Source organism: Camelus ferus, chromosome 22 (assembly GCF_009834535.1).
Source record: "Camelus ferus isolate YT-003-E chromosome 22, BCGSAC_Cfer_1.0, whole genome shotgun sequence".
Taxonomy (NCBI): domain Eukaryota; kingdom Metazoa; phylum Chordata; class Mammalia; order Artiodactyla; family Camelidae; genus Camelus; species Camelus ferus.
In genome coordinates, this window is record NC_045717.1 from 8,034,999 (window position 1) to 8,054,733 (window position 19,735).

At 51.2% G+C, this 19,735-nt stretch overlaps 1 protein-coding gene across 2 annotated transcripts in view; it reads right to left on the reverse strand.

The window, feature by feature from the left end:
- Positions 1–142: 142 nt before the first annotated feature.
- DOCK2 (dedicator of cytokinesis 2) overlaps positions 143–19,735 on the reverse strand; it is a 371,427-nt gene continuing 351,834 nt past the window's right edge. For both annotated transcript variants that reach the window (XM_014563918.2, XM_032465120.1), the window contains 11 exons: positions 18,288–18,369; positions 16,940–17,024; positions 16,038–16,124; positions 12,635–12,811; positions 11,127–11,210; positions 7,325–7,462; positions 5,342–5,469; positions 4,254–4,425; positions 3,144–3,264; positions 1,612–1,754; positions 143–695 (listed from right to left, as the gene is read on the reverse strand). In XM_014563918.2, the coding sequence (XP_014419404.2) occupies positions 675–695; positions 1,612–1,754; positions 3,144–3,264; positions 4,254–4,425; positions 5,342–5,469; positions 7,325–7,462; positions 11,127–11,210; positions 12,635–12,811; positions 16,038–16,124; positions 16,940–17,024; positions 18,288–18,369 (1,238 nt within the window). In that variant the 3' untranslated portion in view covers positions 143–674. The remainder of the gene's footprint in view (positions 696–1,611; positions 1,755–3,143; positions 3,265–4,253; positions 4,426–5,341; positions 5,470–7,324; positions 7,463–11,126; positions 11,211–12,634; positions 12,812–16,037; positions 16,125–16,939; positions 17,025–18,287; positions 18,370–19,735) is intronic.

Genomic DNA, 19,735 nt, shown 5'->3' on the forward strand with positions numbered 1-19,735 from the left:
AGGCTGCAGCCAGGTTTCCTAACATCGCTGGAGGCCCTGGGCTGCCTGCCTGCCCTCCTGACCGTCCCCAGGGGCTCCCAGTCCAGCCCTGGGCCTCAGGGACTGAGCTGATGGAATTTGGCCACTGAGGCTTGCTTGGGTTGTGGAATCATTTTTATTGTCAGTACAAAAGAGCAACACTTCGGAGATGATCAGCTAGGAAAAAAGACAGGTTGGTTGTATTAAAAAATATAAAGTACAAAACTGTTAACCAAAAATAAAATAAAAGAATATTTAAAAGCATTCCTGTTAAGTGCTGGGACTTAGAAAATAAAACAAAAATACAGCTCCTTAGACCTAGGACACTGGGCTATAAAAAGATGGGCCCAGGATGCTGGGAGGAGGCATTCCTGTTCGCTCCTTGGTGTGGCTAAGCTTCCGGGTGTGGCGTGGTCACCCCGGCCTGGTGATGCTGGCTGGGTCTGTCCCCACGGACAGTTCTGGGGCCCAGATCAGCCCGTTTCCTCCGTCTGAGTGCAGGCAACTGATGGGTGGGCTTCCTGCTCTCTGAGGCATCAATGTCCTGCCGTGTCTCTCCTCTTCTGCAAACTCCCATCCCTGTCCCCAAGGGGCAGCCCTGGCCAGTAGCATCTCACAGGTCCATGGATGTTAGGTCGGAAGTCTGCTTGCCTTCCTCAGGCAGGTTTGCTGGCCAGCTGCGTGGAAGAAGAGAAACTCAAGATGGGATGCTCGTGAGCACCAAGCCACTCACGAGGGCCCCAGAGCTGACCCCTCCCAAAGCCAGTGAGCCTGAGCTGATGGGACCAGAGAGAGGCTGTGCCGTGCAGTGGCTGGAGCACAGGCTTTGCTGTTTCGTGGACCATGTGAACTTGGGCAAGTCTCTTACCTAATGCTGTGAGCCTGACAAAATCCTCACGGGGAGAGTGGGCGGTCAGATGGGATCGTGTCTGGGAAGGGCTTGGCGTGGCGCCTGACCCAGTGCACGCCCACAGGGAAGCTGCCATCCTCACAGCAGCTGAGCCCTGCTTTAGTAGCACCCCGAGGACAAGCGTGTCCACTGGTGCCTTCATCTTGAGCAAAGACCGACAAGTAGCAATAGGACACGGGACTTGAAAATGCAGGGCTTGGAAACTAACTTTTAAATAGTAGGATTTTGTACTAGCAGTTGAATAGGAAAGTTCCTCCAAAAGAATGGAAACAGCACTTTTAGCCGCCCAAGACAGTGGGCTGTGGTGGCTCTGTGACAGGAGCACCAAAGGGCGATTAAGGCAAAGGATAGCTCCTGGCTCTGAGGTCCCAGGGGCCCTGCTCAGCCTCTGGCTCATTCCTACAGCCCAGCTGGGCTCCAGTCCTGCTCAGGGGAGCCACCTGGGGCCCAAGAGGAGAACTGCACCCTGGGCATTTCCAGCCAGAGTCCCCACCCCAGGGGGCCCTGCCCACGCCTCCCTGGGAGTGACCACGTGTGACCACAGGCATATACACACAGGTACACCGTTCACATGCACCCCGTTCACATGCACCCCCATTTCCTCCTCTCTCCTTGTTGCCCTCTTCCCTTCCTCCCCCCACACCCCCTTCCTTCTGGGTCTGGGTGTGGGTCTGGGTGCTCACCATCGTCTTGAAGAACTGATTTACTTTCTTCCGCTTGAGCGTCTTCTTGTCGCCATCGGACAGAGGGAGGAAGGTCTGGCTGAGGCGGGGCGACGAGTTGGCCTCATCCATCCCGGGCACGCCGGCCACCGAGAGCGTGAGGGCTGCAGGAGACGCAGGAGGGTGAGGAGTGGCCGTGAGCGGTGGGCGGAGAGGCAGTGCCGGGGGACGGGAAGGGTGACTCGGGGACAGACAGGAGGCAGGCGGGGCCCAGAGACAGAACCCGGGAGAACAGACCCTGGGGCTGGGCAGGAGGTGGGAGGCCGGCTTCCACCCACGCTGGGGCTGTCCAGGCTGTCTGTCCACTCCGCCGAGGCCTGCCCAACCCGCAGACTGGGGCCGGCAACCTGGCCCGATCAAGGCCTCATCCAAGGGCTTCCGGGCTGGAAACAAGGGGCCGGGCGGGGACCCCCAGCACTGGGACCCTGCCTTCCTCTGCGTGGAGGCCTGCATCACTCTGGACCTCAGGATTTACTGGGAATCCATACATCACACCAGGTGGTCCTCAGTTAGCCAGGGCCTCCTGGGGACCAGAAGTCGGCCCCGGGCAAGTCTCTAAGCCCCTGTGTTTCCTGTGGGGGCCTGGAACACTATTTCGAGAACTTACGACCCCCACCCCCACCTTATAGTTGCAGAGTGTTTGGTGCATAGATACTTCGTATTTCCCCCTCATTCATCGTCCGGGGAGGAGGCCAGCAGCGTACAGATGCCCTTTGCTAATTCACAGAGGGGGTTCTAGAAACTTGACCAGGGACGTGGTCTTCCCAAGGGCATTCAGTCTGGCATGTGGCAAGTCTCTGTGCCGGCCACTCTGTGCTGGGCTGTGTGCTAACTGCCTCTCCTTCTTTGTCTCACTTAAGCCTCAGCACATACCTATGAAATGGCTCATGTGATTAGCCCATTGTGTGGATGAGGAAACTGAGGCCCTGAGAATGTCAGTCCCCTGCTTGTCCTGTCTACTAAGTAGTGGAGGCCCTGGGAACCGTGCCCCGAAGCACTGCCCAGCCTCCCCAGGCAGGACACCCCCACACGGCTCTGGTGTTTGACCTGGTACATGGCCATTCCACTCCTGTCCTCTCAGCAGGCCTCACAGCACCCTTGAGGTCTGTGCTCTTACCCCTGTGTCCTCAAGGTCACAACCGAGGGTCAGGGAGGTTTGTGACTCCGAGCTGGGGGCCGTACGGGGCAGGCAGCACCAGGCAGCACCATGGTTGGAGATGTTTCCCCCCGGCCCCTGCCCTTGGGGAGGGCGGGACTCCAGGTTCTTGGTGTTGGAAGACAAGGAAGACACAGCTGGGACAGCTTCACCCACATAAGGGGTGGGTGTGGGGAGAGCTCAGAGAACAGGGTGGGGGGTGCTGTGAGCAAGCCTCTTAACCCCCGTATGCTTAGCCCACTTTGCTGTGTAGACATGGTTCTGGTCTATCCTCCATCCCCAGGCTGGTGGCCCCCACTACCTCTATAACCTCTGCTGGTGGTGGCGGGGTGCATACCTGGGATGGTGGGCATGGACTGGCTGGCGAAACTCATCTGAGACAGGATGGATGCCCTGGGGGCGACGGCCACATGCTCCGAAAGGTTGGTGTCACTCATGAACTCATGCTTCCTGGAAAGCTGGATGAATATAACACACACACACACACACACACACACACACACGTGCGCACGCACACACACACACACACCCCACAGAGACTTAGCATGAGGTATTTCTGGGTTGTGCAAAGTCAGTGTTTAGGGCTTGACATGGTTTCTATGGACCCAAGCCCAAGTTCATTTATTCCATTTTGTATCACACTCCATGCCAGTCTGCCATGTATGGTTGCACAGGTTGCATACTATACAACTCCAATGTGTGTGTCAAGGTGGAGGTCATTCACTTAGACTGCTGTGTGAATGATACCCCCTAGAATTGTAAAATACAGTCTTATTTCCAGCCTTCTCTTCCTGGCCTCTGAGGCCAACTGGGAAGTTTCTGGAAGATTCTTTCATCACTGGAAGACATCTCAGCTGGCCCCTTACTCTCTCATCTGGCAGGACAGTAAATAATCTCTCCTCATCCCAGGCTCCTAGAATGCTTTCAACAATCCTCTCTTTCAAGGGGAAGCTAGGGTTGAACCCATGACTGTCTGGCACCAAGTGTCATATTAAATAGTTATTAGTTTATAAGACAAAAACTCTTAAAGTCAGGGCAGTGAGAATTTCATCTCTGCATCCCCAGCTGGGATCCCAGTCCACTGGAGGAGCTTAGGTTGGGGACAGAGAGCAGAGAGATAGAAACACCTGCTCCCCGCCCCAGGAGGGCTGTTCTCCCATTCAGCCGGCGAGACAGGCGGCTTCTCCCAAGCCTTGCAGAGCCCTTTGTGATGGTAGAAAGGACACGGCGACCGCCCGGGTTCAGATCCTGGCTCTGTCACATCTGGGCTGCGTGGGCGCCGGCAAGCACTTCACCTCCCTGCCTCTCAGATGCCACCTCTGTAACCCCACCTCACTGTGAGAGTGAGGCTCGAGCGGGACCACATCTGAGCCCCCGGTACCCTGCCGGGCGTGCATGGAGATTTGCCAGTGGCTCACTGGAGAGGCATCCGGCCTCGGAGGCTCACCCGCTTCAGGCCCGACTCTGCTGCGGCCTTCTCGTCCGCAAACACCACGCTGCTTCTCTTGGCCCTCTTCTTGGACCTCCGTAGCTTGACCTCCGGCAGGGTGCTCCCCGGGGAGATCGGCTCCTCCTGCTCCGCTTTTGGAGTCCTGGGAGGCACTAGTTCCAAGTCGAAGCTGAATGGCAGTGGAGATAGCAATAGAAACTGCAGTTAGAGCTTCAGTGGAACTGTCTTGCAGGGACCCAGGCTGACTGATCCGTCACAACAGGGTCTGGGGGTAGGTCAAGGTCAGCTCTCCTGGCAGAGTTTGGAAAGACACTTGTGTAATTGGCAAACATTCAAAGTGCAGGTTAAAATAAAACTGAAGGCAATGAGCCATCACTTTTTGGTGATGAGGAGAGAAAATGGGCTAAACCTATGGATCTGAATTCAAATCTGTGTCACTTTTTAGGTGAATGACTTTGGGCAAATCACTCAGCCTCTCTGAGCCACGATTTCCTTTTCAGTAAATGGGGGTGTTTGCAGTGACCCTGCAGAGTGGCCATGAGATGAGGTCGAGGACCCTTTGCACATTCTTGACCTGGGGAGAGTGCTCGATTCACGGTGTGTTATTACAGTAGTTGAGTTGGGCAGGGCAGAGCAGAGGGCTCCAGGAAGGTGGAAAGGGGAAGCTTTTCTTGGGGTGAAGAGGGGAACCCCGACAGAGGTACAGGTAGGTACAGGGGGAGGAGCTCTGGGGTGGGGAGTTGGGAGGCACGGAGCCCCAGCAGAGGTGAGAAGATGAGTGGGTCAGGCTGGCTGATGGAGATCACTGGACTGGGAGTCTGCGGGCTGTGGGTGAGTCCTGCTGGGTCCTCAGGAAAAGCCACTGAATCTCTCTGGGCTTTGACTGGTCCCCTAACAGTGGCTCCAAGCCCCATAGGGTAGTTTTGAGGGTTCTCATGAGGCCCAGGTGGGGAAAGGCTTTGAAAAAGAAGGGCAGGAGGTGGCAGAAGGGCAGCCCTGGGGACAGAAACGGGGAGACTCGGGGAGGCTTTGCTGGGGGCTGGGAGGGGGCAGCGGGCAGGGCTTTGCCTGGGGCGGGGACTGACCTCTCGGAGGCTGACTTGCTGGGCGTGCTGCAGTCGGAGTTCATGGAAGCCATGGAGATGATGGACATCTGCCTGTAGGAGCGCAGCATGGACCGGGGGCGGCCCACCCGCCTGTCCTCGAAGTCGGGCTGTGGGCAGGAGAGCAGGGTGGTTAGCAGCCAGGCCTGAAGTCGGGTGGAGGCCAGGGGCATGTGGCCTCCACCTTCCTGCTGCCTTCCTGGTCCACCTGGCCAGGCAGAGCTGGGGGACAGAGCAGGACATCAGGACAAAAATGTCCTGGCTGGCTGAGGCTAAGGGGTTTAACAAAGAATCTGTCAGGCCTTTATTCCTGGTTCCTGGGAGGTATGTCTAAATCCTTGCAATTTCCCCACTTATAGGAGTGCCTTTGTTTTTCATAGTGGCTCCTTTACGCTGATGAGAAGATTCAGGATGGGAGCTGGCCAGAAAGCCCAACCTTGTGATTACAGGGCTGGGACTCTGAGCCAGACAGAATCAGCTCAGCCTCTGGGGAGAGAAGGGGGACTGGAGATTCATTTCAGTCACATGGCCAGTGATTTGTTCAGTCATGCCTATGTAATGAAACCCCAATAAAAACTCCAGACCTTAGGCTAAGGTGAGCTTTCCTGGTTGGTAATCGCACATGGACGTACGGGTAGGGCAGACAAGGTGATGGGTCCTGATTACTCAGGAGCTGTGCATTTGGGACCCTCCCAGATCGCACCCTATACATCTCTTGGTTTGGCTGATCCTGATTTGTTTCCTGTATAATAAAACTGTACCCATAAGGACAGCTGTCCCTCAGTTTCCACGGGGAAATCCGTTCCACGACGCCCAGGATACCAGAATCCATGGATGCTCAAGTCCCTTGTATATTTGCCTATAACCTATGCACATCCCCTCGTATACTTTAAGTCATCTCTAGATTACTTATAACGCCTAAAACTATGTGAACACTAGGTAAATAGTTGTAGATACAATGTAAATGTGAGGTAAACAGATGCCAGCACAGCAAATTCAAGTTTTGCTTTTTTTCTGGATTTTTTTTTCCTGAAACATTTTCGATCCTCGGTTGGTCAAATTTTCAAATAGTGAATCCACAGATACCAAGGGAGGGCTGACTTCTTGAGTTCTGTGAAATGGTCAGACCTGAAGGAAGGGTGGGAATCTCTAAATGTGTAACCGGTTGGTCAGAGGTGCAGGTGGCCTGGGAACCCTGGTGTCTGAAGGGAGGGGAGTCTTGTGGAGGACTTTGTCCTTATCTATGCAATGTGACCCAGCTCTGGGTAGTGACCATCAGAATCACATTGGGATGTCACGCAGGGAGTGTTGGAAGAGGGAACTTGTCTCGTGGAAAAGCTCTTAGACCAGAAGATGAGAGACCTAAGTTCACCTCTATGCTCCTCCAGTAACTCACTTCCCATCCCTGGACCTCGATTTTCCCATTTGTAAAGTCAGAGGATTGGGCCAGGTGGCCTCTAAGGGATCACACAGCCTTGACATTTTATAACTCCACTGTCTGGGGAAGAGGATAAAGATGTCCTGTGAGCATCAGGCCAACAGCCTTTTGAGGCCGTGGAGTCTATTAGTGGCCAACAGAGCCAGGTGCAAATTCCGACCGCATGCACTTGTTCCGTAGCCTTTGGCAAGTAAATTAACACACTGGAATCTCCAGAAGAGATAGGAGGGGTTAAAGACCATTCCCAGGCTTGTTGTGAAAACTAAAAGACCTAAGTGCTTAGATCAGATAGGCACGTAGTAGGTGCTTCACGGTGCCTTGAGTGCTAAGGGTTCCATCTGTAGCTGGTGTTTATCTGGGGTGACTTCTGAGGGACCAAGTTTACAGAAAGGGTCTCTGGATTGAGCCTAGCTCTGCTGGCCCTCAGGCCCATCTCTTCGAGGGCAGGTTCCTTTGCTCTGGTCTCATGGTCCTCTCTGCCTCACCCCACCCATGTCACCCCTCCCGGCCATGGGGACCACCCGTACCATCTCTCTGACACCGTACTCCTTCTCCACCTTCACTTTCAGATTCTTGAAACATTCCTCCATCCGGTCGTGGAAGGGCCGCAGATTTTCTGACACCCGTTTCTCATGGATCTTAATCCCAGCTCCCAGGAAGGGGATCTGGAGAGAAAGGTGGTAAACGATGAGCCAGAGGCTGGCTACCTGGCCTCTGTGAACAGACCACCAAGGATCACCAGGCACTGAAGAAAATTCTCCAGTATAAAAGACAGAGAACAGAACAAACAGATAGGAAAAAAAGCAAAAAGGGAGGAAGGAAGAAAGGAACAAAGGAAGGAAGAAAAGAATGAATGGACTGAGCTGGAAGAAACAGAGTATGAAAAGAGCTTAAGAAAGCATTATTTTAAAAAAATTAATATATAGAAACAGAAAAGATTTTTTATCCAAGACAAAGATTTTATTTAAAAAAGAAAGAAAGGATAATGGAAATGCTACATACAAAAACTCTATTAGCAGTTGATATAATTTTATCTGTAGAACACCCAAAAGAAAGTGGAAAGAATTTGACTTATAAAGTGAATTTGATAAGTGAGGTTACTGGATACAAGGTAAACATACCAAAAAAATTCGATTATATTGACAGAAAGAAAAATTTTAAAAACAATACCATTTATAATAGAATTGAAACCATCAAATACCTAAAAACAAATCTAATACAGTATTTGGAAGACCTTTACAATGAAAACTAGAAAACTTTGCTGAGTGAAATGAAAGAACTAAATAAAAGGAGATTCCATGTTCATGTGTTAGAAGATTCGACATTAAGACAGCAACTCTTCCCAGATTAACCTACATATTTAATACATCCCTAATCAAAATCTCAATGTGTTTTGGAGGGTGTGTGAAAACTGGCAAGCTGATTTAAAGATTTATATGGAAATACAAAGGATTGGAAGAACTAAGATAAATTTGAAAAAAAAATTTGCAGAACTCTCATTACCAGCTCTCAAGACTTACTGTAAAGCTAGAGTAACTAAGACAGGATGGTACTGATACAAGCATGGTCAGACAGACCAATGGGATAGAATAGAAATTCCAGAAACAGACTGACACACATGTGATCACCTTATGTCAAAGCTGGGGGAAGTAACAGCCTTTTCAACAAATTCCAACAGTGCTGGAATAATTAGAAATCTGTATAGGAAAAAAACTGATCCTGGGGGGGAGGGTATAGCTCAGTGGTAGAGTGCGTGCTTAGCACACACAAGGTCCTGGGTTCAATTCCCAGTACCTCCATTAAAAATAAATGAATAAATAACCTAATTATTCTCCCCACCCCCCAAAAAGAAAAATTTATCCTTTACTTCACGTCAGTCAAAATGGAGCATATACTAAGTGTATAGGATAAAACAATAAAATGTAAGAGAGTATCGTTATGATCTTGGGGTAGCCAGAGATTTCTTAAAGCGGACACAAAAATGGTAATCGTTAAAAAATGGATAAATTGAACCTCATCAACATTATAAACTTCCATTCTCCAAAATACACCATTAAGAAAGTAAACAGACAAGCCACAGACCGAGTGAAGACATTTGCAATACATATATTTGACGAAGGATTCATATCTAGAATATATATATACATAGATAGATGCCTATGAATTATTAATAAAAAGACAATTCGGTTAATAACATAAAAGATTTGAACAAACATTTCACAGAAAGGTTATTCAATTAGCCAATAAACACACGAAAAGGCAACGAACACCCTTGCTCAGGAAGGAAAAGCAAATTTAAATTACACTGAGGTACCACCCCACAACCACCGGAAAGACTAAAAGGAAAGACTCACACTGTCATGTGTTAGTGAGGATGTGGAGCGACTCAGACTCACAGAAGTTGCTGGTGGGAGTGTAAATTGGCTCACCCACTTTGGAAAACTGCTTCTTGGTCTCCAGTAAAAGGCCAAACAGGCCATGTGTGACCCAGGCGGACAGTGAGGGCACTGAGTGCTTATGTCCATCAAAAGACATAAGTAAGAATGCTTGGACAGCTTTTTTCATACCATCTCGAACCTGAAAACCACCCACCATCAACAGGAGAATGGATACATAAATTGGTGTTATTGGTAGACTGTACTGCCACACAACGGGTAACGCTTGGGAACAAAAAAGAACTCCCCTTACATGTACGCAACAACCTGGATAAATCTCGAGGCGTTATGTTGAACAGAAGCAGCCAGGCACCCAGCGGTACATACTGTATGTCACATCCAATGCCTGTGACCTGTTAGGGCTCCCTGGGGCACCCCAGAAATATTGGAGGGAGGAAACCAATCAAAGCTGGGTCTTCCTGCTCCCCAAGCTTGCGGGGGCGGGGCACGATCATTATCTGAGTATTAACAGGTGTGATGACCTCGGAAGGCTGGGGCCCTCGGGGATGTCTGGGTTTCCCAGGTGGCTCCAGGTAAGAAGGGAGAGAAAATTCCAGACACACAGAATGCATTCAGGAGAATGTGTCTGTGCAGGGCTTGGTGCTCAGTGTTTCATTTTTAAGGCCTCACTTTGCATAAATTGGCAGAGGCAGAGAAGGACCTGAATTAGGAATCCTTATTTTAAGAAAAGAGGCTGCATCCGGTGCTTCTCATTCTCTGATTTCCCTAGAGTAACAAGAACTCCGGCCCACAGTAGTGTGCTTTTCTCTGCACTGTGACTGGCGGCTGCAGGGCTGCCCTCTGCTCAGGACTCACCCCCCTCCAGCCCCCTCCGGAGCCCACCCTGGGTGCTGGTGGTCGTGGAGAGCAGGGACGCGTCCGAGGAGGGGTGGCTGCAGGCCTGGATGGGGAGCCTGGTCCTCCAGGTGCCTCTAGGGGAAGGAGGGGGTCTGCTGGGTTGTTCCTTCTCCAGGGAGTGGGAGAGAGCAGGAGAGAGATGGAGGGAGAGAAAACACAGGAGACGGGGCCAGAGAGAGAAGCGGCCAAGGAGGGAGGGCAGTGGAGAGAGAAGAGGGAGGGAAGGGAGCCAGGAGAGAGGTGTGAGGGGGCGTCGGCAGAGCGAGGCAGCAGTTGGAGAGGGGAGGGGAAGCAGCAAAGGACTTCAAAGAGGAGAAAGACAGAGACAGACGCTCAAGAAGAGTCAGAGAGAAGAAGCAGGGAAGAAAGGCACGGGGGCCAGGAGGGGGGCATGCAGGGAAGACTAGCAGACAGCGGGAGAGAGCAGGGGGCTGGGAGGACGGTCCTTCCAAGGCGCCAGCTCAGCTCCAGCCGGGAGAGCAGAGCATTTCCTGCCGGCCACCGCCTCCGCCACCACAGGCCCTTAGACCCCAAACCCACCAAACCACGGCCTCGATTATTTTCAAAACCTGATATCCATCTGAGCATTATCTGCAACAAACTGGGTCAGCCTTACAAGGAGGAGATGTGGGGGTGGGGGCCGAAGTCTCCTCATATCTGATTGGCGGGTGCCGGGTGTGGGGGGAGGTGATGGTAGGTGTATGGGAGCCCGGCTTGCATTTCAGTCCCACTGGGGGAAGCCACCTCCTGAATTCTACAACCAGTACAGCCGTCTTTGCAACGCACAGCACAGCACAGCATTGCTGCCCTGCCCGGCCCCCACCTGTGCAGCACCCCGAGGGGGCCGTGCCCCAAATTCTGGTTCCAGGATGTGCCTGCTCAGGTGAAGAGAGAGTCAGAAGAAAGGGCAAAAGCCAAAGGGCAGGAGAATAGGTGAAACTCGGCCACACCAGCCAGAGGCTAGCAGAGGGCGCGCGAGCCAGGGCCGGGGAAGGAGGGAGGCAGGGCTGGTCTGCCCAGGCCGGCTCTTCTTTACCTGCCACGCAATCAGGTCCTTGAGGCGGCTCAGCTTGTCCTGGTCCTCGGGGTGGTCCCTGCTGTACTCTTCAGTGAAGAAGGCCTAGGAGGACAGACAGTTCCTTTGGGGTCACCCCACAACCCATCTCTCTGGCACTGGGAGAGGATTCCATTTGCAAGGGCCAGGAAAGAGGCCATTCCTGTTTGGATGGGGCCACAGTCAGGCACCTGTAGGGCCTCAAATCAGTCCCCACTGGGGATGGGACACAACGTCCAGGGAAGTAGCACTTAAAGTGGGGTCTCTGGACTGGCAGCCACAGCAGGCATCACTGGGAACCTGGCAGAGATGCACACTCTCGGGCCCCACCCAGACCCACAGAATCAGAATCTCTGGGTTGGGGGTGGGGTGGGGTGGGGGCGGCTGTGTGTTAAGAGCCCTGGAGGGGATTCTGCTGCACATTCAGGGCATTGTCCCCGGGGAAAACTCAGTGAGGAACTTCCCCCGGTGGGCTCTCCTGCCCACCTTCCCGCTTCCCTCATTGTGTGTGGCCTCAGCAGCCCCAGCTCTTTCTGGGGCCCATGTTCTCAGTGTGTACGCACATATATACAGACATATCTTATCCAACTCTCAAGGCTGAACAAAGGTTACCAGTGATGACTATCTGGGGTATCCAAGGGTACCTGGAAGGACTGACTGGGTGACTAGAATTACTGTCCCTGAATTATACTATTGTGTTGTATTCTTAGTTTTACATCAATGGATGATGTAGGGAAGATAATAAGGAATTCATCACGAGGTTTATAAAGAATGATGAGTCCATTTTTTTTCAAAACCTCAATGTCCCATTAATGCATGGCCTAGGAGAAAACCGAATGAAGACTTTCTGTTCTACTTCAGTGTTGGAAAAAGCTAAGTCCCCTCACCAAAAGAAATTATTATTTACCCCTAAGTGAAAAATGTGATTCATATAACTGATGGCCTTTCCCTTTTTGCCATGGACACCAGGAGGCTCAAAAATGAAATCTGTGCCTGAAATGTGTGGGGATTTCTGGAGGGCTTCTATGACCTGGATATCTAGATTATAACTCCTCCTTTGGAGTTGATCTCCTATCCCTTCTATATGTTCACAGATTCTGGGTTGCATTTCTTCTCATTTATAGACGGCATTTGTACCATCTATAGAAGAGATGTCTTCACATGGGTGGCACATGCCTTACTTCGTGGCTCTTAACTTTAACGGTCTGTCTCCTGGTCATCCCAGAGCCCTTCCTTGCCAGAGGCACCTGGATGTGCCCAGTGGGACAAGGGGCCTTTAGGACCCTGCTCCTTCCTGCCGCAGCACAGAGCATGGCACTGAGGGTGCGGAGGAGGCGAGAGTGAGGCTACAGAAACTCTGGAAGGTGTATGAGGTCCGAGCAAGCTGATGCGTCCCTCTGAGGGACAAACACCCGCAGTAAGACGAGTGGCCTGCGGCGGTGTCTGCCCCGGGCCTTCCTGCCCCTGCTCTGCCCCAACCAGGGCCTCACCTTCTCGTACTTGGCGAACCCTCCCATGACAGCAGGGTCCACGATCCCGTTCAGGAGCATGGAGAGCGGGTTGATGGGGAGGCTCTCGTCGCTCTGGTACTGGTTTATCATCACCAGGATCTTCTCGTTGGCCGCGGACATGGTTTCGATGGCGTTCTCCAGGGGGCTGATTGTGCTCTGTTGGAAAACGAGATCACCGAGGAGAGAGGGCCTTAGCAGGTCGCTTCAAAAACAGATGTAATTATTGGTACTGACTTCACTTGGGGTTGGAATTCAAAAGAGGCAAAGCTCCCCTCGGGGCTGTAGCAGGCTCTTGTAACGAAAGAGCTCGGGAGGGCCGTCTGCTGTCTGGGGAGAAACAGGCTGAATTTGTGCTTAGTGAGAAAGGGGTGTCCCTGGGGAGACGGCGGCCGGATGTGTCAGGGACTTGTGGGGTTTCAGAGGCTATGCATCTACTATGTGTGAACACTCAGCCGGATGGATTAGAGCAGCGGGTGGTATGATCACCCAGCCTGGCCCCGAGTAGGTCCTAAGATGAAGTGCTGGTAGCCAGGTCCCCTTGCAATCAAGTGGTCCTTCATACTCTGCAAAGGCATTTCCCCACATTACCCTTTTCAGTCCCCTTAGGAATCCTTTGGGCAGCATAAAATAGGCATATTATTACAACCTACTTCTGCCACTGATCACTTGGGCAGTTCAGGTCCCATCTTTGGGCTTCAGTCTTCTCATATGCAAAATAATTCAACTGGGTGAGAACTAGAAATGGGGTGCACACTGGAGATCTGTGGGCCAAGTTGGATTTTACCCAGCACGTGAGTTCTAATTTATTGTTGCTACTATTATTATTAATTCAACTGGAGGGAGCTTCCCACAGCTTCCACCACTCCCCGTTGTCTTAAGGTGACAGTTTCCCATATTTATGTTATCTTCCTGGGCTCTGAAGGTACTTGAATTTGTAGCTCTTGGACTAAATGACCTCCAGAGTGTCTTTCAGCTCTGAAATTCCATCGTATTTCAATCTCTGTTTTACAGATTAGAAGACTAAGGCCAGAGATACACTGTGTTTATCCAACATCACCTAACTCCTTGCTTTGGGTCTCTGACCTCCCTCCCCCAGCTCAGGGCTTCTTGTAAAGGTTACATATTCTTGGGGCTGAGAACAAGGAAATACCCCCCCATAAGCAGAACTTACACTTGAATCCCATCAGAAAACACCTCTCTGTACAAACAGTCCTGTAGTCATGACAGTTCATGAAAGAAACAAGAAGGGCAAGACACAATTTCTGTAACACAAAAGCAACTGCTTATGGGTTTTGCCTATTAACTGAGTGACTGCTTGATGGATTCACTTCATTAATAACTATTCTTGAGCATCAGTTATGTGCCAGGGACTATGCTTTGCACTCAGAGGTGTGGCAGGGAACAAAGCAGGCAAAAATCTGTCTTCCTGGAGCTCACAGTCTAGAGGAGCTTATATCCTAATGTCACTATATTTAAAATTCTAGATATTAAAAATAAACATACAGGCAAATGATGTGATCTGTTAGGAGGTTATCGGTGCTTTGAGGAGAAGTACCGTGGTGGTGGGGGAAGGGGATGGGAACTGCAGGGAGCGCAGGCAGGGATCCCCTCAGTTTGCCTACAGTTCCGTGGGGACAGCAGAAGGAGCAGGGGCACCTTACTGAGCATCACCAGAGGACAGGACACAGCCAGGGCCAATGGGTAGCGACCACAGATTAGCCAGAAGTTTCTGTTCCTCATTTCAAAAATGGGATCCATAATACTGTGTAATTCACAGGGTTTTGCAGGATTAAATAAGATAATGCCATCAAGCCCTTGACACAGCGTCTGGGACACTTGTCAAAGCCTATTGTGCACCGATGTGTCCCATGAATAAGGGCATGAATGGTTTCTTCCTCTCCAAGGCACTACTTACTGGGGTGGGCTGGGGACACACTGAGGAAGACGGAGAGAGTGAGTCCATCCAGGTATCTGATACGGAAGGTTAAAAGTCAAACCTCGCCTCTTTTACTAAACTTGAACAACCCACTGACTCTGTACCTTGGCTCCTTCATCTGTAAGATGGGAAAATAAGAACATCTACCTTGTCGCGTCGTTGAGGGGTTTAAATGAGGTCACGCATACGAACAGTTTAGCACATGCTCAATAATGTCTGTTGATGTCATCATCATCATTAGGATATTTCCCCTCAGGTCTAGGCTCCTCTGTGAAAAGGAGATTGGAGGACCACTGCGCTGCTGGGGGGCCTTCAGGGTGGGAGGGGGACAGTCTCAATGCTGATCATCTGGTAGCTCAAAGACGTCTGTCAGACCATGTCCCTCCTCTGCTCGTGGCTCCAGTTCACCTAGTGGAAAAGCCCAAGCCCCTCTGGTGCCTGCAGAGTCCTCCCTGATCTGCTGTCAGACTACTGCCACTCCCCCCTCACTCGTTCTGATTCAGACACAAGCATGTTCTGTCCCAGGGCCTTTGCACCTGCTATTCCCTCTGCTAGAACGCCCTTCTCTTCAATGTCTGCATGGACCACCCCCCTCACTTTCTCTAGGTCTTTGCTCAAAAGCCATTTAGCTGGGAGGCTTTCTCTGACCACTTTGCTTAAAATAACCCCTCCTTCATAACCTTTCTCTTTCATTTTTCTCCACAGTGGTTCTCTCCACCTGGCATAATATATATTTATTTTGACTTTTTAGTACGTCTTCTCCACTAGAATATAAGCTTCATCGCAAAATCTCCAGGTGCTTGGCATGTGTTAGAAACTCATTAAACATTGGTTGACTGAGTAAGTGAATAAGGTATCCTGAATATGTCCCTGCTTCTCAGGTTTCCTCACAATCACCCTGGCCTTCCCTTTGCATCCTGGGAACTGCAAGACCCTTAGCTGTTTGAGGACCTGGAGACCCTGAAGTGTGTTGAGAAGCAAAATACACGCTATCTGCACAAGAGTTCAAACATTTGCGTACTAGCCAGAGCTTTGCCTCTGTGTGATTCCCTTTCCCTGAGCTTCAGTCTATCCAACCATCAAATGGGTTCATAGTGAGATTCTGCAGAGGGGCCTCAAAGGGCTGCTGGGAGGGGAGGATATAAGAGGGTGATTGTGTCAATGGAATTCCAGACCCTCTGCCTCCCCTTCTGCCTCCAAACACAGAAGCGCCCCATCCATCAGCTTTATTACTGGGTTCTATGGTACCTTTCATTTGCAGAGAAAAAAAATGTTATCTGATGCTGAAAAAAAAATATGAAAGCAGGTAAACTGGATGCTGCCTCAGGTCCCTTCCTGCATTGGAATTCCTGGACTCCCACAGTGGCTCTGAACAAAAGCGTGTCCCTACTTCCAGTCACAGGAGCCTCCTGAGGCTGGCTGAGCCCTGAAGGCCCGCAGACTCACCTGGGACATGTGGACCACCTCGAACCAGCGCAGGATGCCCGGAAGCTTGTACGCGGTGACGAAGGAGGTTCTCTCGATCCACATCGACTGTCCGGTGGCAGGGGCGGCAAGGGCAAGAGAGCAACACACTCGTGAAACCTGGCTATCAGAGTCTGGCGGGAACCCAGCCAGGCCCCCAGGCCTCCTAGCTGCCCGGAATCAGAATAACTATTACAAGACCCAGAAACACACTCCCACCTTATCGTTAAGAATTCTTTCTCAAAGTGAAGTTTAAGTTTTCCCTGGATTTAGGTCCAGTAAGTTTTAACCTGGTCTCTGAACAGGCAGAATTTTTAGGCAATATTGAATGCAGCCACCTGCATTTTTCTGGGGGCAGGAGGGGTCCACAGTCTTCATTAGATTCTTAAAGGGGCAGTGAGTCCCCAAATATGAAGAATCAAAGTCTAAAGCAAGGAGCTGAGAGAGACTTGGAGCCACTTCCTTGTGCCATCCTTGGCCTTTGGGAATAGAAGACAGGTCCTGGCTGGGAAACACACAGGGAACACAGGGGACAGAAAGCCTTGCGGCTTCTTCTTTCCTGCAAGGTTTGACTTGATCAACTCCCCTGCTTAGCCTGAGGGGCCCTACCTTCTGGAAATGCCTGAATGCCCTGTGGTTGACAGTGCATCTCACTCCAGGCCCGGGTTGGGCTACATCTTGAGAGTGGAGAGGCTCAAGAAATGAGATAACAAACACAGCGGAAGAGACGGGAGAATGGGTGTCACCGGACCGATGGAAGGTAGCATTCCTCCCTTTGACTTTGCATCAGATGCCCTCCCCTTCTGATTCTGGCAGGTGCACACGCTGGTAAAGGAGGCCCAGGGGAATGATCAAGGCATCTGAAGGGTGGGGGAGATACTTACGGCAAACTCATTCTCAGGGTCGACCGTCCCCCTGCGCACCGGCCGGGAGTAGTGGAACTTTTGCACGTAGTTGGATTTATAAAAGCTGCAAGACAGGTAGAGGCCTGAGGCTCCTGACAGCAAAACCTGACCTGACCCCATACTGTCCAGGGAGGCCCACTGCAGTAAACTCCAGCTCTGGCAGAGTCCTTGCTGTGGCATTTAAAATCAGGCTTTCCTTGCAAGATGATTTAGAAGCCAGCCAGCCTTACACCCTCGTGCGAACATAGCACCCCATAGAGTACTGAAAAAGTTGGAATTCTGCCATCAGTGCATCTAGTGGTGCCTGGATTATTGCTTCTTGTGATCTCAATGAAGGATTGACATACATCTAAGGTCCCAGCCTAATGTCCCAGGGGGATCTTCCAAGGATTCTTTTGGGGTCCCAGCCACCCCTTAAGTCACTCTTCCTTAATCTCTAAGGGGGGGTTCATCAGGGTCAGCAGGGAATGGTGCTAGCTGTATGGTTGTTATGCCCTGCCCACAGATGCCTGGACCAGAGGGCGATGGAAGGCTGAGATCCAAGCTGAGCTACATCTGCTCAGCCTCCTGCACTAGTGCGAGGCAGCCTCTCCCTGAAGGATCAGGCCATTCTTCTCACAAAGAAGCACCTGCTTCTGAAGGGTCCTTCCAGAGGAGAGGCCTTTTCCTAAGGCATGCGAGGTGCTAAACTGGGCACCTAGACCCGAGGGGGGTGAGCCGGACAGCTTGGAGTGGGGAAGCCTGGTGCCTTGCAGATCCCACGGACCCCCTGCTTCGTTGCCTCATCACTGACCTTGCGAGCTGGTATTAAACAGACTGACACCTGCCTTCATGCCGCTCCCTCTAATGCCCCCCTTTTTGAAAATCATAGTCTGAACAGATCCACTGTCAATGCACAGCCCTATTAAATGCCAAAAAGATGACCCTTGGAGAATGTGCTCAGCATGAGCACCATCCCCTGTCCTCCACCCTCCCCGTCACCTGCCCGCCCACCCTCTTTGGCTGTGGATTCCTTGGAGTCACTCTGGGATCAATCTGAGTGACAGGCTCTCCATGTCCAGTTCAGCGAATCTCATTGCTTCTTCCTGAGGACTCGCTGTGCCACAAGGTGAGCCTCGTTCCTCTCTGCCGTCTCTGGTGTCAGCCTTTTAGGGCAGAGTCCAGAGGGCTGACGGGGTGATGCTTCTCCCAAGAGGAAAGGGAGAGCAGGCTGGCTCGGATAGAGAAGGAACTAGAAGGCACCAGGGCCTGTCCTGTGACCTGCTCAGCTTGGTGGACCCATGGGATCTTCCTCCCCACCCTCCTTCCCCTGGGCTGGGCGTCTTACTTTATAATCTGGTCAGGCACTGGCTTGTTCTTGAACCTTGGGTGCTCATCCAAGACGGGCTGGACAGTGAAACACTGGATGTCTGCGATCCCTGCCGTTAAGAGCTCACAACGTGTCAGTCAGCAGTTCCAAGCACAGACAGTCCCAGCTGAGACCTCCCAGGACAGTCCCTCATAGGGCCAAGTTTTTAATGAATGACCAACCTCAGGGTGCTTATCAGAGCTGCCTGTCATTTTGCAACCCCAACCCCGGGCACAGCCCCTGCTAACAGTGGGTTAGTAGTCCTTAAGCCTCATTATCATTGCTATGTTATCATTAGCATGAATGACACCCAGTGCATTTATAGCTCTCAGTCATCTGCAGAACACGTCTCCCCACGGTCTCCTTTCATCTCTCCAGTCCCACTGAGCAGCGTTATTGAATCATACAAGGACATCAAGGTCAAATCAAGGTCAAAGAAGCCGGACAACCTGTTGAAGGTCACACAGTTTGTGAGCACAGAGCAAGGGTCTGTATTTGGGTCTTTTTACCCTAAACTCAGGGTTCTTTGACTCTAGACTTCTATTCAATGTGGCCCTCTAACCCAGCAGCATCAGCATCACTTGGGAGCTTGTTAGAAATGGTGACTCTCAGGCCCTACCTCAGACCCACTGAATCGGAGTCTGTGTCTGTGTGAGGTCCTCAGGTGATCCATACGTATGTTCCAGTTTGAGAAGCATGCGAACACCTGTCATTTTGCACTCTGACTCTGAAAGTCTGAGAGTAACTGCCTGGGGCAGGAATGGCAGGCCATATCCAGGCTCAGTGGGAAGGAGTTCTGTGATCAATTAGTAATGCCTGCTATGGGCACAGGATATAGGAGAGGCACCGCATGTGCCAGGTTTTTGTTATGCCCATTTTAAGTCAGTAATATAGCAAACCAAATAAATAAGGCCAGTCATCACCTGAACCTTACTTCCCTTTCCCTACCTCCCATGGCTTCTCTACCCATCTATCTTCTTCAGATATCCAAGTTCTCCCATCTCTCTGCTCTACCCGATGACCACAACTCCCAAAAACTCTTCTCCTGGGCCTGATGTTTCTGCCAACGGAAGAATCACAAACTCCTCTCACTGGCATTCAAATATGCCAGTATTTGAATATGAAGTATTCAAATATTCCAATAGGATCCTAACCCATTTCCCACCATTATCTCTGCATAGCCAGCAGATTCTACTGTTCCCTTTGCTTGGAATACTTCCCCACATCACCACCACAGCTCCATGAACGTTCAGTCTACCATCAGTCAGGTGTCCTTTCCCTTCGTGACTCTGTACTTAGGACTCTCCTCTGTCCAGCAACCTGTCTCCTCCCGACTGTCCCCTCCCCAGCAGACTGTGAGCTTTCTGATGGCAGAGGCTAGGATTCTTTCACACATAAGAAATCGCCAAATGTAATTCCAAGTTAAA